Raw genomic sequence first — 22,921 nt, 5'->3', positions numbered from 1 at the left:
ACTTCAAAGCTTAAACACTCCCCAGTATGTAGATTCCTCTACACATATAATAAAATATAACTGGTAAATCTTGTTTATAAGATTGACTGTTTTCATGTTCGGCTTTACATCATCAGGTTTGAAAAAATCTGAAGTTGCTCTGAGAATGTGATAAATATTGTAAAATATGTACATATGTATACTGTACATGGATATCTGTATCTCTAAGAATGATCCTTGCTGTGATGCTCTGGCTGTAAAATGTAATACCATCTGTAAAACATTATGCCTAATAAAAACATAAGATTTTTACGGTTTACAGCTAAACAGTTTCAGAGCTGCTTGGGCATGCATTTTTAATGTGCGCCACTGGACATTTTCACGTTTGTTACTTATATACTATTTATCTATTTTGTAAACCTAAAAAAAAAGCAAAAGCATAAGAGGCATGCCTTTTGCATTCTACCTTCATTTCAATTGGCATCAAATCATATGGTAGCCTGGGCAAACTGCAGGATGAGCAATTAAACCGCTTCCCGGCCGATTGTTGTAAAAAAACAGCCGGCTGGGAGCTTCCTGGATGTAACAGGCCGTGCGGCACGCATGAGTGGGAAAGACACAACATTTTAAAACAGACAGCAATGCCTGTTTACATACAAGCTATAAGCTGCCGGCCCGTGTCCCCCCTCCCTCCGCGGCCGCTCTCCCGCCTTCACGCTGGTCCCAGGCTCCGCTGTGCCAGCATAGTGCCTCTCTGACAGGGGATTAGAGGGAGGTCGGTACACCAACTCCCTCCGGTCCCCTCCCCAGTGTCAGAATGGGGAATGGATGTATATTACATCACTTCCGCTTTGTCGTGTCACTCTCCAGCTTCAGATGCTGGAGAGAAGCTGATGAAGCAGACCCTTGCTTCATCAACTTCTTCAGGGGGGTCCTAGGTGACATTAGGGGTCTTGGAGACCCCTGATGTCTCCATAAAGAGGACCTGTCACATATTTTGTTATCAGATGGGGGGTTTCTTAGCCCCCTATCTGATATCAAAAAATGTAATTGAAAAAAAAGAATTAAAAAAAAGAAGAAGAAGCTGTAAGAGCTTTTAAAGTGTCGGCTATGGTCAATTTTGGGTATGGTAGTTTTTTGCGATTTTGCAGGTGCGCGCAATTTTTAAGCTTGACATGTTTGGTGTCTATTCACCCAACGTGACCCCGTCTTTTATATTTTACTAAAACATTGGGTAATAATAATTGTTTCCTAACATAATGTATAAAAAACTGTTTTTTTTTCAAAATTTTCAGTAATTTTTCCTAAATATAGTAAAAAATAAATACCACCAAAAGAAAACTTTATCTGTCCCCAAAAATGGTATAAAAGTCATTTCCGTACAGCGTTGCATGACGGAATAAATGTCAGTCAAAGTACTGCAGCGCTGAATACTGAACAATGACCTGGACAGGAAGGGGGTTTAACAAGTGGACTTCGAGTGGTTAAACAAGCCAGGGATTCAAATGTAAATTTGGTACAGATGTCCTGAATTGATCTGTTTTTTTTGAAAAATCCAGCTTCAGAGATAGCTTTAATATACAGCACATGTACTGTATCTGTGGTTATGGGTCATCACCAGCTAGCATTACAGCTATCCATAGCCCCTGTGGCAGTAATTGTACTGCTGTGAGGTAAGACAATGAAAATGAAGGCGGAAAATGAAGGTTCCTCTCCACATTATATTTCAATACCCGAGTTCATTTTATTCCCCCTACCCCACAACGAAAGCAGTAGTATGCTAACATAAACCATTAATTCTACAAATAAGAGTGGAAAAAACACATGGCTCCTTAAAAGAATAAACAATGACATGATAGTTTCTAGCTGGCCTCTGAACCATTTCTGCTTAGCACATTTAATTTGAATTTAGCATTATAAAATCTGAAATTGCTGCTATTTTTTATTTAACATCTGTTTAAAGTGAAGGGTACTAAGAAGAACAAGACATTTTCAGTAGTACCAAAAAATGAAATGTCATTTTGTGTAATATGTTGATTACCTAATAAGGCAGATCAAATAGTCTATAGATGTCTGTGTGTCATAGTGGCATCCAGACTTCATTTGCTCTTCTTTAAATGACATTACAGTAGACATTTAAAAAATCCATGTATTTTTACTGTCACAATTCATTTTACTGGCTAAATTTTCTGAAGTTAAATTCACCGCTCATTTTCTTCTAAAGGTATTGGCAAATATAGTGAACTGAGCTTATCCAAATGTCTCACATTAATTTCCAACAATATTGTCTCTACCATTCTCTTAAAAGGAAGCGATAGAGGAGACATGATTAATGATACTAATATTTCTATGACAACCTTTGTTAGCTCTCTCTTATGACCGGCTACAATGTGTTGATAGCTTTATACTGGCAGTTCCATAATATGAGAACATTAGTTTTTGGCAGTGTATCTGCAAAATGTTAAGCTATACAGCATACGTTATGCTTCAGACATACCTTTTCTGCCATCTAGGCAGACATTCATCAAAAAGTCTTACAAAGTAACAAAAGGTTACTGAACGGTGTGTGACTTTTAAAAACCATTAGTTTTCCTATGTTTTAAAAATTCCAAATTTACTTGGCAAAGCTGGCAAGTAATATTCTCAGCTCGGCTCCTCTCTTTATTATTAAGGATAAATTATAAGAATAATGTATGAGAATAATTTAATTACACATATTCCAGTTACTTACCTGCCTATTCTAATGAAAGGTAAAGCTGAATTCCAGGCAGCTATAAACATGATTGCCAATTAATGTATTTAAGGCTGGGTTTACACCTAGACGACAGCGTTTTTTGCCGGTATTTACATGCATTTTTGATGCACACATTTGTGCATTTTTTAGCATTTTTATATGCGTTTATTGTGCATAAATCAAGTTGTGCATTTTGTGAGCAGATTGTAGCTAATTGATGTTAATGAGCAAATGCACATAAAATGCACAAATACACATCAAAGGTGAATTTTCAAGTGTTTCCTATTGAGTCCATCGGGCCAAAATGAGTTGCAATATGCCAAAAAATAAAATCTGATGTACTTTTTCCAGCGACGGGTGTCTTGTGTATTGTGACAAAACGCTCAGATGTGAACAGGGCCATTGAAATTAATGGGATTTTTTGGGGAGCATATTTTTGAGGATTTTTAGGGCAGAAAAAACGCTACCATGATTTCAGCCGATATACGGCTGACATCAGCCGTACCAGCCTGAAGTGAATAGCCGAACGGTGTTCGGCTCACTTCACTTCTGATCGGTCATTCACTCGGCTGCCCTCGGCAGCTTTGTGAATAGACCCCTCAGTGTGAACAGGCCTTAAAAAAGAATTACATTTTATTTCTAAATACTGTTGGTGTCAGCAGCTACATTTGTATTGATATCAGCCTCCTAAACAGCAGCACTCTACTGGGAGAAAGTAGTGATCAGAATCTTCTGAATTACACATGTGCTAACTAGGAACATCCTTACAGGAAGAGTGAGCACACAGAGTGATAATTAATGTGTATTGACCAGGTTAATGTGTACTTGATCTATATGTAGATGATTGGGTAAATACCTCCTGTCCTGGCATTCTATGCCGGTTGCCTATTGCTTGAAGATTGCTGCAGACATCACCACTGTCTCCACAGCCATAGTTTGACTCTGTCATGCATGATCCCTTTTTAACCCCCTCATTCTTCTGTGACTGAAAATCTATCCAATTAAAGAGTCAGTCCACACAACATAAGACATTCCTTTATATGGCTCAGTAGCTTTCCTCATGAGCCCTCAGTCTGCTCTCTTAGCAGTATGTACCACAGATCCTAGGGTCACCGACCTTCCCAACCTCCCCCAGCCTTCCCTGGCTGTCCCACCTGAGTCTGCTTCCATGTGCTTCCTGCACACACACAACTCCAACGCTCCTCTCTGAGCACTGGGCTGGCTTCCTAATGAGGCTGCTCTCAGCCACCTGATCAGCCCAAGCTGGTCATTGGCAACACCTGGCCCCAGGACTGGAGATCTCATCCCACCCAGAGCTCTATGAAATCTGCAGAGCTCCTGATCCCAGCTACAATTAGGAAAACCTGGACGAACCTGAAAAGCCAGGCTCTTCCCTATAACATGTTTCACATTCTGGATTGCATTAGTGAAATACATTAACTTTTGCACAATATTCTAATTTTTAGAGTTTCACCTGTATGTTAATGTTGGTGATTTACATATTTTCACTGTTACATCACTGAATATATTTGTGTATTTATTTACACTGGGATAATTGTAGCGAATGGATCGCATGGCACAAACTTACACTTTGTTAACACGAGGTTATTTTAAATTGAATATATTAGTTATAGATACAGGTGGGTGGGCTGAGTTAGTCCCTGGTATCTTATACATTCATGATACTCCAACAGTGTGATATCTCAGAGGTCTTGCTTTTTTTACAACAAACATGGAGTTTTAGATGCTCCTACCTTTGTATGGTCCATCAGTTGCATTGCCCATAATCCCAGTTGAATAAAAAATCCAACAGGTTGAGTGGGAACCTTACATAAGGACTGCAGAAAGTGTATAGACCCAAAAGCTCAAATGTAACATTCCCGAGAAATACAAAAAAAATTTCAGGTGGATAAACCCTCCAGCATCATCCAAAAACAGAATTATCAGTTTGGGGTCAACTGACCTTTTAGAATTTGTATACTGTAATTTTTCAAAAAATCGTGGAACTTCCTCACCCATTCACCAATTTGTTTAAACTAAACTCTGGATTAATCGCAATGTTGCGTCACTGCTAGGGTTGAGTGTTTGTTATTGCCTAGGCTACCAGTAACAAGTAGCTTTATTTACCTCACGCCCATGCTCTCCCCGGCAGTCATTGCTCACATGTTCCCTCTGACACTCCGAGTTGCACACGGGGCCTCTGAGTCCTCACTTACAATGGAGGACTGCCGGTCATGCATTGTATGTGAGGTCAGAGTGCCTGCAAACAATGGAGAGCTGAAGAAAATTGACACAGAAAAGATAAGTCTGCAGGAGCCAGGGATAAGATTGTACCCCAGACAAAAATTGTCATTAAACCCATGCAGTGTGGGTCTCAACATTGCAATGGCAGTTTTTAATGTTCCTTTAAAAAAGTCTTCTGTTTTTTTTAAAGTTTAGAGAATAAAACATGTCAAAATCAGCACCATGGTCATGAAGATTTTTTTTTAAATAAAGACTACTTCATAATTATACATGATGGTCTTATTTTGTAATTGTCAGGTGTTCAGGAATCCATTAAATTATAAAACCCCATCTAGAAATAAAGCCAAATGTCTACCTTTCATCCATGCTCTGCTGTACATACCTAACATGATGTCTTTTTTCCTAACCCTTCCCACCAATCTATGCAATTACAATGGCAGAATAACAGGGACCGCCTCAGTGAACCCACTATAAATATATGGCAATCCAATTTGTGGCATACTCGTGTACAAGTGCAAATATCAACTACTGCTATGCATATATAGAATTCTTCCAAACACTAGTGCTCTTCAGTAGATGTGATCTATCAGATGTAGATCTATCAGTAGATGTGTTTTTATAAGAATTTTTGCATTTTGGTTTGCAGCCTTTGACTGGCCATACAAGTGGTTTTTATTCAATTTTTATTCATATTCATATTTTTATTTTCTAATTTTTGATTGCCAGATGGAATAATTCACTCGTTTACACCATTTTTTAACCAGATTTTATTTTTCACATTATAACTTGTTTCCACACAACAAATTTTATTTATTTACATATGCTACATATATTTTGTGATATTTACAATCACCATTGGTAACTTAATATTTAATATTTATTCATGAACACATTTATCTTTTCTTTTTTTCGACTTGTTTTTCAGTATACAGCCGCAATAAGGATTTGATCACTGGCACTGTATTTAGTTTGTGATATTTCTCATTTCCACACAATTTAAAGACCAATTAAAAGGTGGATCACACATGACCAAGCGCAGCACACCGGCTTACACTTGATCACGTTGATAGATATTGCTGCAGCTGGCTAATTTCTGTAAATATATCCTAGCGCAACTACTCTGGTTATAATCTACTAGTGCTCTTACATTGCTATAAACACAAAAAATACTCATATATGTTAGCCCCAAATGGAGATCTATCCAGGAATGCAGTCAGATATACTACTAAGAAAAGTATGCTTTAAGGTCCCTGTCCACTTTTATTCATCAAGTGTCTTTACACAAGGTTTACCTTCTTCAAGGTCCATCAGTACCATGCCAAAAACCATCAATATGTAGCCTCCTGGCTATAGAATTTCCCAGCTTGGGCTTAACAGGCTCTCTGCCTATTTGAGCACCATATTTCGCTGTGAACAATGTGACTCACTCACTTTCCATAAGATGTTAGTTAGGTCAAAGCACCTGTCCATAAGGCCAGAAAGGCCTGGACACATGGTCCTTGCATATTCAGACATATGCAGCAAATTATATACTGAAGAATAAAGAGCAATGACTGAGTGAAACATACTCTCTTTTGTGGCCAATGAGTATCACACTTATTCAGGGACCTTTTAACTGCTGATTTATCACTATTATCACTATATACACAAATACATCAGCTTAAATATGCTTCACATAGTTCTCACAAAAACTAAATCAAATCAAAGACATATATTCTGTATGCTATGAAAGAAAAGTCCCATCTAATAATGAAAATTGTATTTCAAACAGTAGTAGTATGGCAGCTCTAATAATGCTGTTATGGAAAGAACTATAAACACAAAACGACAGGTATTGGGCAAACCAGTATTTAAAACAATTACTTTGCTGGATCCCTACATATTGATCAGTGCCAGAGATGTGTCTTAAAATACTAGTGTAATGGATTCTGGATACGCTGCTATATTCCACTTTATTGTAAATGTGATCATTTGTTATACTTCCAAATAATACTCAGATAACGCACTAGTGGTATGGCCAATGTATGTCTTTTTATGGTTTGTTGATTTCTGGGGACAATTTTAAATCTGTCTACATGCTCGGCATTTTAAGAATAATTTGTCACTGCTGCCTAACTGTTCTCACATATGCGGCTTAAATAAAATTCCTCTTTAGGAAGAAATAACACATTAGTCAGACAAGTAAGATATAATAAAAAAAATAAGCACATCAAATCCAGTCAAATTTTTTATGGAAATAAATAATATATTAGCCAACAACCACAATATCAACAAACAACAAAAACATATATGTGTATCAAGGCCAGTCGGTTTTTAAAAATATCTCTAGGTGCTGGATTTTTCATTGTTGAAGTTTGTTTTGCCATCAAAAAGCAATAAACTATCCCTGTAAAAAAATGAGAATAATTAGTTAAAGCTTTTAGTTAACACTGTCAAATAGCAAATCACCTTGACTGTTTATGAGTGAGAAATGACAAAAGCATTTAGTGCATTGCTGTAAATAAAATGAAACCTTACCATCTAAAATGGCCTACGTTCATATGGCAGACTTCATGTGTCTGCTTGCATCTTCAAATTATCGTTATAGCATCCTGCAGTTTCTGCTATGCAAATGCTTCTTTGTTTACCTCTGGTGTGTGTGTGTGTGTGTTATAGGTATAAATTGAGTAAGATACACAATGGACTATTAAGTTACCCACTCAAAGACAAAATAAAATATCTATAACAGTACACAATTTAACTGAATATACAACAGGTTAAAAATTATAAAAATACATATGATTTGGAAATAGCCAGCCTGTCTCCAGTAATATGTTATGCCTCTATATATCCCCATCTGATGTTATTCTACATTATTTATAATTGACATATTATTTTATGTATCTCACAACATATTCCAGGGTAAGCACATAGAGTGCTTACAATAGGAATCCAAGGTGGGGTTATCTCAACCCGTTTCACGGATGTGCACTCCGCTTCCTCAGGAGTTCAAGTTGAGGCACTATCAAATGTAGAAGACATTGGTAAAAATTTAGAGATTATAATAGGGATCCTCTAGAGGGGCTGTAATTAGGCAGGATTTCCAGATGCCATGCGAGGCTGAATACCCCTTAGTGTGGAAGTCTGTATAAAAGTAATCCCCTACTAGCCATCTCAAAAGGTATGTGTATATGAACATTATGAATAAATAGGAGATTAGCACCTCCAAGTAATGATAAAAGTGTATTATCTTCAAAATAGGTAAATTATCTACACGTGTGGAAATATGGAGAAAAATAGTACAAATGAATGTTGAAACATGTTACACTAATAATTTATTATTATCACTTTTTATAAATAATGGATTTTATTATTGTGATAATATAATCATATATATCTCACTAAATTGAGGGGGCTTTTTCAGAGTTATCCCTGAGCTCACCCATGATACTTTTTTCTCACTCAAATTTTTATTAAGTTGCAACTAAACATGTACAGGCCATACATAAACTGTGGTAACAAAAGGAACACATATCAGTGAAACAGAGATGGCTTTACAAATCATCAACTTTTTACAGGGCACATCATACATGTATTTCCAATATTATAAGGTAAACATTAACATATTAGAGAAACAAGACGACAAAAATGAAAGCAAAGTCAGGATGTGGACCATCCTGACTTTGTTTTAATTTTTGTCTTCTTGTCTTTTATGCTTGACACACCGGCGAAAAAAGGGGAGACTAGAAAACAGCACACGTCTGCATACACTTGGAAGTCCCATGTGCCCAAGGGAAGAGAAAGGCAAGGAAAACCCGTGGGAGTAAAGTACAATCAGAGTGTTGGAGCCATATACCCCATAAGTGGTGGAATCATGGTTAGGATTGATATATCATAGTGAACATGTATTCAAAGTAGGTGCTTTCATTCAAATATTTAAAAGGTGTTGGGAAAGAGGATACTGAGGTTGCTTCCAAACCATAGATACACCTCCTAGCAGGCAGTAGAGTATTTATATGTAGAGAATTCTAAGTTCAATAAGGTCAGAGGGGGCTGGGGTCTACTATGTTGCCCAATATTTAAGAAATAAAAATAACTGGTTTGTCCAGAAATCTATCACTGGTGGGCACCACCACAAATGAAATAGAGTTCCCTGTGCTCCACATCCTCTCCAACAAGCCACTCCCTGACTATTGGTCATCTTAGGGTTTTCTGGGCATATTCCCAGTGTAAAGTGCAGTGAGATGCTTGCTTTACCCATCAGCAAGCTGTGTACCATTGCACATCTGAGTAGAATCTCCCTAGCTCCTGTTCCCTTTAAAATCCTCCCCCTGCCTTTTTATCTGTCAGGTGTATGACTATTTCTTCTTTTTTCTAAAGATTTGTTACTGATTTCACTGTACAATAAAGGGAATAGGACAAGATTTGAGTAAACATTTGGGTACTCTTATGGGTAATGCTGTCATGGGGCCCATGAGTCAAAAATTATTTACAGAAGGGCCCAGGACTTCAAAATATAGATTAGTACACAATGTAGTAAACCCCCCCATGAGTACCATCAACATTGTTCAATGGGACTGGTTTTTATTCCTGTAAACAACGTATGAGATGTAAAATTGTACAGCAAAGAAAGAAAATTACTCATTTTACAGCTTATCCGAATAAAAGGGTATTTGAAATAAAATATTTAATCTCATGTAATACAATGCATGTGGTTTATGGGTTGGAGTGCCCATGTGGATACCAATAGGTGGGTAGGACCACGAAACAATTAAAGAAAATAATCCAAAAGCACATTAAAAAATATTAGAAAAGGATTAGATAAACACAACGTATCCAGGTATTTTAAGATCTATCACAATCAGGACCCTAAGAGGTTACATTTTTTGGGTATTAAAAAGTAAGAAGACATTGAAGAGGTAGCAACTTAAAAATAGATGTTTCCCAAAAGTAGACAAAGTGGATTGTCATGCTAGACACATTGCGTCCAAGAGGACTAAATATTGACATAGATATGAATTGCTTTCTTAATAATTAATAATAATGGTATTTGTTATGAGAATACATTCTGCCTTTCGTTCTCCCACTGGGGAGGGGTCATTGAGGGGAGAGTACTGTCAGGGTTTCTTACCCTGCCTTGTCCAGTTGCTTGCAGCATGGCTGAGTGTTTGTGACACTGTGGTCTCTCTCTGGCGCCCTCTAATGTCCAAACCTGCCCACATGATTACTCCACTGGCTGGACTTGTGGGTAATTCCTGTCTTACAGTAGTGATGATGCAAGCCCCAGGCCACTATTTAACCTTCATCTTGTCCATTCAGCCTCTGCCCTTGCATCTGTTCTGATCAACAAATTGTGCTGCCATTATTCCTGATTTCCATGTATGATCCTGGCATTGGCTGACTGATCTCCTGGCTCCTGACTCTGGCTTTGTTTCCGTTCATCCGGCTCTCTGTGCTCCCTGATCTGGCTTGGCTGAATACTAATTTTTGCATCTGACCCCTGGCTTGGCACCGACTTTGTCCTGGACTTTCTCCATTGTTTTTTGCCATGTATATTTATTTTTGTTTTCAGTAAACTCCTTTTATATTTTAAAACTGGACTTTATGTTTCAGTCTAGTTTCTTGGTTTCCTAACAGTTATTATGAGCCAGTTGAAAGTCCTCCATTTTTCCTTTGTATGTGGTCTATGCACTCACCAAAATAATTAATTTGGGACTGACTATGAGCAGAAAGTGTAGTGATATTTTGTTGTAGCGAAAATTGTAGAGAAATGAGCAATGTTTTAGGAGCAGGATAGTTGGGCGGAGTGTCCCCTACGTCGGCAATGGAGTCAGAGTGTGTATAAAGTTGTGTAGCTTTATAAGCAGGAGATGCAGATAGGGATGTTGATTGAGGCCTCCTAGATGAGTATTCAGCCTATGATTGTGAGGAAAATGCTTCCATTTCTTCCAAACCGTTTCTCAAGTGGGAAGATACTGGGGAGCTTTTATTGCTTGTGAAGCCACCACCATCTTGTACCTTCCCCTTCTCCATTACCATGAAGAATTCTGCCAGTTTGCAAGATTTCACCTTCCCAGACCTCCATCTGGACAAGTCTCAGGTGAGTCTTCTACATTTTTATAGTGCCTCTACTTGAAGTCCTGAGGAAGTGAAACATACATCCATGAAATGCATTGAGATAACCCCATCTTGATTGCCTATCATAACCAATCTATGGGACTTACCCTGGAGATACTTGAAATAATATGTGCTTTATAGATTAATGTGGAATTATCAGATTGGGCATAATTTAAAATGGGCTGGAGTTCTGTTGTGTGTCATACACGATTTATACTGAAAGTTGTGGATGTGGTACCCTAAATGCCAAACAACCCCTGACAGACCAATGTGTGTATTATAGGTGTATATTTTAAAAGCGTGCATGTGTATCAATTATCAAGTTTTTTCTCTACTACTGCAAGGATGAAGGTATAGAATAGCAGAAGGCAGCAGGGAATAAACAGGCCAGGGTGGTACTAATACCTAGAGAGGAAAACAACAATGCATAAGTAATAGTCAAAATTAGAAAATATTAAAGATTAGAGATGAAGGAATCAACTGGTACAAGATTCAAAAAAACACCTTTAATATTTCACTATGGAGGGAAAGGTAACCAAAAATGGAGATTTATGAAAACGTTACTTGCCCATAGTAGGGGTACCCCTGTTGTGGAAAAGCATTGCGCTGTCAACACTGGGTAGGCACATTGAGATGGTGGTCCAAATGTTAAACTCCTCTTCATCTTTATCAGGTGCTGAAAGGCTTACAGACTAGTAGCGGAATTGGGTTAGGGCTATGTTTTTGATGCCCATATGTTACAAATAATATATAAAGAAAAAAACTAGTTGTTTCTTAGCAGCAGTTTGGGTCCAGTAGTGGATTTTAAAATATTTGCTCATCCTTTGAAATGGCAAAACAGATGCTGACAGTCAGTTATCAAATCTGCTAAACATTATGGTGATGCTGCATGTTTTCTTACATTTACATCACATATTTGCTGAATTTATCAATAATAGAGCCTATCATTATTATAATTCTTTTTTAAAGTGATAGATACTATAACAGTTTAAAATATACCCTTTCTACCTTGTTTGTTATGGATTGTTCACACTTTTGTTCTGTTGATGTGATTTGATTTGCACTGAAAATTGAAAATCATACCTTTTTCCATTTATTTCACTTGGACCGTTCACATTAATTTGTTAGGCCCGCCATAAGAGATGTATTGGAAATGTAGTCATTATTTTGAATCTGTATATTTTATAAAGCATACAGAGAAGAATAATAATTGTGTATATAATTAATTACTCAAAGCAATTAAAAATCATTGCTTCACCTCTCTGATTACTTAAAATTGATAGCCAATTGGCTGCTATTGGTTCCTGCATTTTGCACATGATTTTCCTTGGTTCAGTTAGTTCCAGTTAGTTGTAGGGTAAATAAAAAGACTAGAAAATGCCAGAACTTGTAGGCCAATATCTTAATGTTGGCTAGGTGTCCACAGGTAGTGGACCCATGAAACCTAGGTTACTTCAGGTCTCAACAGATATCACTGACCGGTGTTTTGGGAAGGAGAGCATTTGTTATTGTTCCCCTAAATAAGAGCAGTGTTGCAGATGTTTGCCAGCAGTACAGATATGGTCAGATTTTGGTTTAATTTTCACAGAAAGGTGGCTGCTGTGGAATTCTGTGCTTTGCATATCAGTACAGATCTATGGTTTTCCATTGCCCAAAGCCTGAAATCTGTGGGGAGGGGGGGGGTGGTTTCTGCAGAATAGTGAGAAGTTTAAAAAACGCTAATATATACACACTTGTTTAACCCTTCCAGTGACTATATTCATGCCCTAACATAGCATGTTTCTTTTCCCCAAAGGGTACACCAGCAAGTCATGTCAGATATAAAGTAGATGTTACCCAGTTTCCATACAGTGCCAGCATATTTGATGTGGAAGAAAACACTGGTCGTGTCATAACAAGAGTCAATCTTAATGAGGATCCTAGCACTATATTCAGGGTAAGTAAATCAATTTTTTTCAATACTACAGGTGAAATTTTGAGCACCTTCACAAAATGCCAGTAATGTTACTTCCACCATGCGTTTCCCAACCTGGGCATATGTGTTGGGGATGCCTAAGATAGATTTTATCTAAGATAAGATAGACATTATTTATTAATATTTCTACTGCACCAAATGCTGGTGAGGGCTGGGTGTGGGTTAAATGCATGCACCAAGTGTTACCTCCTAGAAACCCATAAAAATGTCCAAAGTGCAATGTTTTTTTATGAGATAAGAAAACCTACTGGTGGTTTAGTTACATCATAGAAAAGTTTTTCCCTGTCACTAAGAATCAGCAACAGGGTCATGGGCAGCCTAGACTTATTGATACACATAAGGAGAGAAGGCTGGCCCATGGAGCCCAATTCAATAGAAGAGCTATTGTAGCTCAAATTGCTGAAAAGGTTAGTGCTGGTTCAAAAAGAAAGGTGTCTGAACACAGTACATAGTAGTTTATTGCATATGGTGCTGCATAGCCACAGACTGATCATGGTGCCCATGCTGACCCATGTCCACCACCAAAATGCCTACAATGGCAATGTGAGCATCAGAACTGGACCCCAAAGCAATGGAAGAAGGTAGCCTGGTCTAATGAATCATAGTTTCTTTTACATAATGTGGGTATGTGTGTGTCACTTACCTGGGGAAGAGATGGCACCAGGATACACTATGGGAAGAAGGTAAGCCAGCAGAGGCAGTGTGATGTGTTGGGCAATGTTCTGCTGTTGAACATCTGCTCATGTAGATGTTACTTTGACATATACCACCTACCTAAAGATAGTTGCTGACCAAGTACACCCCCTTCATGGAACAGGATTACCGGATGGCAATGGCCTCAACAGGATAAAATGCCTTGCCACACTGCAAAATGGTTCAATAATGGTTTGAGGAATACAACAACAAGTTTGAGGTGTTGACTTGGCCCCCAAATCTCAATCCAATTGAGCATCTGTGGGATGTGCTGGAAAAACAAGTCCAACTCTTGGGGGCTCCACCCCACAACTTACAGGACTTAAAGGATCTGCTACTGACAGTTTGATGCCAGATATCACAGTATACCTTCAGGGCTCTATTGGTGTCCATTCATTGATGGTTCAGGGCTGTTTTGGTTGCAAGAGGGGACCTACTCAATATTAGGCTGGTGGTCATAATGATATGTCTGACCAGTGTATGTATATTACTTTTCATACACCAAACATATATCAGAGTATGCTTTCCTGAAATCTCATTTATTTGCTTCAGTGCCAGTTACAACTCATTGTTCTAGTGCAGTGTGTTTGATGAGAAAATAAATATGCTTTCACATTTGCTTTTAATGGCTAAAACACCTATGTTTTTCTGCTTTCTAAATAAAATGTCAAAAGAAGTCAACATTTAAAAAAAGTAAAACTAAACATTATTTATTTTTAGATAAATAGTAACACATATAAATGTACTATACATCTACCCCCTATTGCGCCCCCCCCCCCCCTTCACACTTGCCACTTGCATTTTGTCCTTTATATGCAGAGGAAAGTCTGTCAGGCTAGATGCTGCATTTATTCTTCTAGATACTTTAACACTTTGGCTGCCACCAATTTCATACATTGCTGGCAGCAGGCCCCTTTAACCCCTTCATGACTGAGCCTTTTTTCAGTTTCTATTCGTTAATGACTGACACACTTTTTACATTTTTGCTGTGTGATGCTTCCACCACAGTAATATACTTCTCTACAAAGTATTTTATTTGTTTTACAATAAATATATAAAACACTCAAAACATACAACACTAATGATGCATATCATTATTATTTACGGGTTTTCATTTAGTATCCTTCTCCTTATGGCCTTCAACATGTGGCAACATCCACCTATTAATACTTTTACATGATGAAAACTCAGAGATATATCCCGTCCGTCTTAATGGTATAGCACCAGATCATATAAAACCACATACAAATAGACAGTAATAACAAGAACCAAAACAAAAACAACAAAAAAACAACATAGTGGGATGGGGGTAGGGGGAGGAGTCAATAATTAGATCTTCTCTCCCTTCTCACTCATCCCTCCTTACAGAATAAAAAATGACTCCTAGTAGGTTCACTCTCATCCCTCATCGCGTGCATTATCTCAGTTATTTAGCAACTACATGTTATTATATTTCATCCAAGGAGACCATATTACTTCAAATCCTTGTTCTTTATCCTGAAGTATACTATTTAGTTTCTCATGTATCATGATCCATGATATTTTAGATTTAAATTGATTACAGGAGATCTTTGGTTGCTTCCAGGCTTTGGCTATGGTGATTTTAGCCGCCAATAAAAAGAAAAATATTAGTCTATCCTGGACTTTTGATAGCCCTGGGATTGGGTAATTCAACAATATATATGGAGCTTCTCTTGGAATATGAATACTCATTACTCTGTATATAAGGGCATAAAACCTATTCCAGAAGGGTCTAAGTTTAGGGCATTGCCACCAAGTATGATACATAGTACCGGGTGCAGTGCAACCCCTAAAACATGCAATAGACGCGTCTGGACAGATTTTAGCCAACCTGGAGGGTACCAAATACCACCGGGACATTACTTTATAGTTTGCTTCCATTAGTGATATATTTAGGAGTCCTGAGAATACCCTAGTGCAGCACCTTTGCCAGGCTTCCTTAGGGATATCCATTGCTAAATCCCGTTCCCATTTTAACATATCTTTATATACCGTTATATATCTTTAGGTATATATAACGGTAAAAAGGTCTTTAATCTATTGGCAAGGATTTTAGTTAAAATTTTCAAGTCATTATTAATTAGAGATATTGGCCTATAATTTGAGACCTCCCCAGGATCCTTGTTAGGTTTGGGAATCAATGACAAGAATGCTCTATTAAGATCAATGTCTAAACACCCTCCCGATCTAAGATTATAAAAAATTTTTTCCAATCGGGGTACTAATACCTCCGAAAATGTATTGTAATAGGAAATCGGCAGGCCATCTGGCCCCCGGCGCCGAAGATAACTTTGCCTGCTTTATTACCATTTTAATGTCTGATGCTGTTATTAGTTCTTCCATCATAGCTTTATGGTCAGGAGAGAGGCTTGGTAATGTTATATTAGCCAGAAACCCGTCCACCTTATTCCCGGGTGCAGGGGTATGATTTCTATAAGTATCAAGAAAGAAGGAGTGGAATTCCATAAGTACGTTCTGTGGATTAAAGGAATATGTACCACTGGAACAGCATATTTTAGGTATTGAATATGTTTTAGGCCTAGGGGACAGTTTATTGGCCAGAAGTGTTCCGATTTTATCACCATGCGTATAAAATTGATTGCCTGACCATCTATTACTACTCTCCGCCCTTGTGTAATGACCTTTTATGTTTGGAGATGGAACTCAGCTGCAGATCTCCTTCCAACAAGGGAAATTAGCAGTCACTTCACATGGTAGTTCAATTATTGTTTTAAGTAAGGAAGGGTCAAATGGTGCTACTTGAAATGTTCACTTCACAAACAAGCAGCAAAAGTCAATTGGTTGACTGAGCAAGTAACAACCCGGGTATTTGCAATGTTCACTTCACATCACAAGTGCATATCACACAGGATTGTATGGCTAGGATAAACAGAGGTGTTTGTAATGTTCACTTTCACATCAACTAGCAAAGTCAGATAAGTTGCATAAGCAAGTAACAGCTGTGGTAATCAATACTTGCTGTTAGGAGTACACTGGTTAGCAGGTAAAAGTAATCCTGGAGTCTGTATCCTGGCTGTAGAAGCTGGTATAGCCGCAATGTAAGGATGAGAAGCACAAGAAGTCCCAGCAGGATCAGGGTCCCATGGGGACAGCCTATCATTTAGGATTGAGAGCGTGTCTGTAGGGAGCTTTGTCCAGCGCCTGCATTCATTGCAGGAACACCAGACAAGTGAACCCTTGCTGCTTAAGCTGAGGAGGAGGGCGGAGCAGCGTGATGTCGACAGACCGGGGGCGGAGCTACCCTCTGTGTCTGAGACGTCGAAGAGGCAAGCATAGCAGGTCTATTACACCTTGTGGTTAACATTAGATTCAATTCCAATCTAGTTTTATCCATAGATGGTAAGAGCTTTAGGGATGGGTTTTGTTTATGGGCTTTAGATAGTTTCTGAAGTTCTGCATCTAATTTGTTTATGCGTTTATTTGCTCGTTTTTTGAGTCTAGTGGTCAATTCAATTATTCGCCCCCGAATTGTTGCCTTGTGCGCTGCCCATACCATAGTTACCCACATGTCGGGTGTTTCATTAAAGTTAAAGTAGTCCATTAGGTGTGAATTTATTTCGGATAATGCTTCATTTCATCTCCAGCAGTGCGTTTTAGTGAAGTCCGTAAGTGTAGAAAATCCCATCACCACTATTGAGTGATCCGACCAAACTGCCTCCTTAATTTTAACATAAGAGACCAGAGGTGTGTAAGGGACTGAGATAAAAAAGTGATCTATTCGAGCATAACTTTGGTGAACTTGTGAAAAGTGCATGTAATCCTTCCCTAGGGGGTGCAGTTCCCTCCAAATATCTATTAACAAGTGCTTATTCAGTAATTTAGCAAGCCTAATGCCTGCTTTTGGGGGGTGCCTACTTCTATATCCGCCTAACCTAGTCCTATCTAGTCTATGGTCTAGAGCGAGATTGGAATCGCCCGCGCATATTACTAGTCCCTCAAAGTGCGGTGTTTAATTATATAACATTAAAACAAAAAATGGAATCTGAGCGTAATTCGGCGCATAATACGATATCAGTGAACCCATCTTATCCTCTAAATACCCCTTTACTAATAAATATCTGCCCCCTGGATCCATAATCGTCATTAAGGAGTGAAAGCTAGTCCGATTGGATATACAGATAGCTACTCCTTTGGTTTTATTTGACACATTACTCAAAAAGAACTTTGAGTAGTGGGCATTCATATATTTGGGTTGAGACCCTGCAGAGAAGTTGGTTTCCTGCAGGAACAAAGCCCCCGCCTGTATCGAGTGGTAATATTGGAAAGCCATCCTCCTTTTTAGGGGAGAGTTAAAGCCCCTGACATTATGGGATGCAAACACTATCGGTACCTTAACTGTCATCCCACTTAGTCATCATTTCCGTCAAATACTCCTAACCAGCACGCCCTACTATGGTATTTTGGGAATAAGATGAACCCTTCAAAGTCAACTAAACAACACAAACATAAGACAGAAAACAACAGTACTAAAAAACCCCACCCCAACCTACAAACATAAATAACACAACACAAATCCTGAGCCGGATCTCTCCCGGCCCACTTAATCTCTAAACATATTGACGCCATGTCAACACCGATCTAACCTTATTCCCCCGATAGTTCTAGGAACAAGGTCAGATCAGGGCACACAACTCCCCAGCCCGACCAACCTCCGCCCCAAAATAGCAATTATATATCTCATGTTATACAGCATCAGATTTTACGATCTTCTATTTACTTTATTCCACACAGGGGATATTGATCCAGATGTCATTAGGTCACCCGACCCCCTATTGCCAACATTTATTGCTTCCACTTCTCCTGACATTAAACCTAACTGCTGCAAGAGTTGTTCTCCTTCAGAATATGAGGCAATAGAGTAGGAGTCATTCCTGTAAAACATTTTTAGCCTAAGAGGAAACACCCATCTGTATTTTATTTCCTTAGATACCAATATTTGCAGCAGCGGTTTCAAGGAGCGTCTTTTTTGTATTGTTACCGGTGAAATATCTGCATAAATTTGAATGGAGTGTCCCATGATCAAGAGTTCAGAGCGTTTCCTAGCAGCCTGCATAATCAATTCCTTTATACTGTAAAAGTGTGGTTTGACTACCACATCCCTAGCCTGTCCGTCCGGCCTTTTAACCGTAAGGACTCAATGTATTCTGTCCAGCTCCAGTTTATTTTCCTCCACTCCAGGTAATAACTCTTTACAGTCGTATCCAAATCTGTCACTGTTTCAGGGAGCCCCCTGATACGAAAATTATAGCGACATGATCTGTTCTCTAAGTCATCTACCTTAGAGAGAACTTCCTCCATTTTATTCTGAATAATCCACATATCTTTCATGTTTTGATTAGTGCGTAGTATAGTTTGATCTAGTTTAGATTCCAGTGTGTCTATGCGTATACCCAGCTCTCTAATGTCCGATCTTATTTCCGTGATGATTTGCTTAGCCATCTTATTCAACCATTTCTCCAACATTTCTGAGAACTGAGTTAAAGTGGGAGATCCCCCCGTAGCATTCCCCAAGTCCGATTCCACTTCAGCAATACTGGGGCTAGAGGGATAGGAAGCTTGCTGGGACAACAGCATGTCCTCCAGAGTCCTTTCTATTAATGAAGAGGTTGAGGCAGGGGAGTGATCCCGTCTAGATTGGGTACTCACCGCTGCCCTCCCTGTGGACACCGATTCCTCCCGTCCTCCACACAATGATTTCCTGCCTTCACGAGATCCCGACGTCGCCGCCATCTTTGTCCTGCTTCCTGCGGTCTTCTGGCTCGCCCGAGACTGCCAGCGGGTTAGACATTAATGGCTGTGTGTTGAGTTATTTGGAGGAGACAACAAATGTACACTGATATTCAAGCTGTGTACTCACTACTTTACATTGTAGCAAAGTGTCATTTCTTCTGTGTCATCACATGAAATGATATAATCAAATATTTACAAAAATGTGAGGGGTGTACTCACTTCTGTGAGATACTGTATATGCACTTAGAAAAGCTTTAAATGCATATAAACATATCTAATCACACATAATGTGAATATAGCCTCAGGGCTTGTTCACACCAAATGCAGACCAGATCTGCATGAGTTTCTGCACACGCAGAGTTTAAAATGGGCTTTTGGTGCATTCCAGGGCATTTGCATGTGTTCCAGAGCGTTCCAGAGCCGGTACAATAGGGCTTGCTGCAGTTTTTTACATGCTCTGGAACTGAATGCTGCGGTGTGAACTAGAGCCCAAAATACCATTGGAATACATTGGGCGCAGTTTTGATCCGGTCTGTAACTGCTCTGCTCTGCTCCTGGAACGCGCTTGGTGTGAACAGGCCCTAAAGGGCAAATTTTGCAGTTATCATTCTCTTCCATTCCAATAGACAAGGGCCGGAAGATCTTCTTTCAAGGAACAATGTCTGTAGGGGTATTTTAGCATATTTGGGACCATAAAGTATTAAATAAATCTGCTTCTTCACCACAACCACAAAAACAATGGGAAGTGGGACACTTCAAATTTGATACTGTGCCCATTAGCATCTACAGGACTGTTCACTAAAGGGTGAAGGGTTTGGAGAAGGCAGGAGAAGTGAACAATCTAGGGCAAAATAGATGATTTGGAAAAATTCTCCAATTCAGTTCACTTTCCAGTTCAGCTATATTGTCCTAGATTGTTCACTTCTACTGCCTACTCCAAATTCTTCACCCTTTTGTGAATAGCCCTGCTAGTGTTTTAAGAGCTCTTCTCTATGCAAACTTTTAGTATATAAAAAAGGAAATAAAAATAATCCCAAGGGGGGCTTGTTCTCTACTACTACATTCTGCACCTCATGCCAGATTCATCTTTTCAAAAATAAATATGGATAAACATGGTCAAATGTAGTGCGGCTGGTTGAGAATAAATATAGAAAAAAAAGAAGTAGGTCAATCATCTACACAGAGCACTGTATCAAAATATGCACACTTGTGTAGATCTTAAAAAGACAATCTTCACAGTTCTATCTGTCTACAAGGGTTTTTAAGAAGTTGTATCACTAAACTAACATAGAAGTACTAAAAGTTGAGTTCACATATATGATTCTTTGACATTTTATCATTTCATTTTTTCCACCTTTAAAGTCACTTAAAGGTCTATAATTATGACAGTTTTTAACTAATTAACTAACTAAATAAAGAAATAAAAGAAAATCAAGGCACCTACATCCACAATGACCAGATGCTTCTGTTTGGCTGTATCCTCTGTTAGCTCTCTGCAATGCATTTTTCATTGGGGTAAAAAAAAAACAGACTACTTAGCCAGAATAGTCTGATTTATTTTTTGCTTTAAAACCTATTACAGCATATTATTGGAGAAGGTGTGTTTAATGTCTAATAAAATTTACTGTTTTTAATGATACATATAATCTGTGTTATTCTCTGTAGTTGTTTGTCATTGCTTACGATGATGGAGATCCAGTGAAGTCTAACAGTACAATGGTAATAATTACAGTTCTGCAGCCATCTGTAATTCCACGATTTACTCAAGAAGAATACAGGTAAGACAACATTTATCTTTGATTTTGTTTGCCTTTGGAATGAACAAAAAGCTAAAATGAAAGTCGAAATTCAAGTATATCTGGCTTATAAAATGATTTGCAAATGTATTATATGTGAAGCAGGAAATTCTTTTTCAGGGGTCTGAATAAAATATACTGACATCTCATTTGTTGCTAGATTACCATATTATGGGTGTCATCAATGTTCTTTCTATTGTGTTACTGTTTAAACATTAGGGCTAAGTGCTAATATAGCCCAACTTTGGATAGGATAGGGATGGGTTAGAAACCTCTACCCAAATTGTATTAATTGCCTGTGACCTTGTTTTTGAGGTATCTTATGTCTTTCTATCTAACTGATAGTGTCAGAGAGAGCTCAGTTAGGCTAAATGTAATCAATGAGAACTAGACTGCAGTAAAAACATTTTTTTTCCTAGCACAGTGGGAAACCTTCTTAAGACTTTATTGCTGTTTGTGTCCTCGTTGCGGAGATTTCCCCTCTATCAGTTGCAAGGTATACAGTACTAGACAGAACACTTTATAGATCAGAAGGCAGCATAATGTGGCTTTGGGATGGTGAGACACAAAGAACCTTTACCACACCTTATCTTACTGTAGTATTAGGAAAGATCTGTGGAAACATTCTGTACATCATTTTTGTTTTTATGCCTGTGGGAACCAACACACTTCTGGGAATTGTATATTTCTGACCCATGGGATAATTCCCCTGCTCTGTTTGCTATATGATGGAATAATTTGCATGGTAAACTGTAGGATTTAATCAACAGCCAGGATAAGCCAGTATAAATAGTGGTGGGACAAAAAGGGTTGGATGTTTCTCGCTGACTCCCCTCTGCATTGTTTCTAATTAACATCTCCTCATTTGAGAAGAGACACAGACATAAGAAATGTTATATTATGTATACTTCCTCAAATACCTATAAAACAAATTTAATACATACTGTATTTATTAATACATACTCTATATTTTATTATCTATAGTGCATAATTGAGAATTGCTCTTTCAAAGACTATTCTCAAAAAACCTTGGCACTCCAATTCGGCCCAAGGATGGGCTCCGATGCAATGCATGTTTCTCCATAACCTTCTGGATTGCATGTATAATATTTATGGGGTCACTCTAACTCAAACTTTGCCACAAATTACAAGATAAATGTAGGTACCGGGTTCTTTAAAACTGAGCCTCTAACATTTTTTCAGTGTTATTGCAGTGGTAAATGTTTACCCTTGCAGGTGTTTGTTGCAACTTGATACAGCCACCAAAGCAATGTAGCCCTCTGGCAAATTTACTACCCTGTTGTGTCTGTGCAGGCTTTCTACCTGTTCTATCCCAGTCTCAATCAGTGAACAGTGCCCTGTCATTTACCTGAGACATCAGTCTAGTTAAAATGCCTGTATGACCAGACAGGCCTAGACACATGCCCTAGCACTTGGCGCAGCAGCAACTTACACCTGCAGGCTTTTCTCTTTGTTTGCAAAAATCATACACCTTCACTGAGCTACCTTTAAATACCCTTTCTCTGCCAGACCTGGCTCTTCCAGTGTCATTTACCTAATTAACACAGTAACAAATGTAGGGGCTGCCGATGCGTGTGTGTGTATCTATATATATCTATATATATCTATATA

The 22,921-nt window shown here is 38.5% G+C and overlaps 1 protein-coding gene across 1 annotated transcript in view; it reads left to right on the top strand.

Annotated features, from left to right (window-relative positions):
- PCDH15 (protocadherin related 15) overlaps positions 1–22,921 on the top strand; it is a 553,205-nt gene that overhangs the window by 339,260 nt on the left and 191,024 nt on the right. The window contains exons 18-19 of the mRNA XM_018568452.1: positions 12,849–12,989; positions 21,159–21,271. Of these exons, the coding sequence (XP_018423954.1) occupies positions 12,849–12,989; positions 21,159–21,271 (254 nt within the window). The remainder of the gene's footprint in view (positions 1–12,848; positions 12,990–21,158; positions 21,272–22,921) is intronic.

Source organism: Nanorana parkeri, unplaced genomic scaffold (assembly GCF_000935625.1).
Source record: "Nanorana parkeri isolate BGI_ZX_2015 unplaced genomic scaffold, ASM93562v1 scaffold32, whole genome shotgun sequence".
Taxonomy (NCBI): Eukaryota; Metazoa; Chordata; class Amphibia; order Anura; family Dicroglossidae; genus Nanorana; species Nanorana parkeri.
Note: the sequence above shows the minus strand (reverse complement) of the source record. Positions and strands in the feature narration are given on the sequence as shown.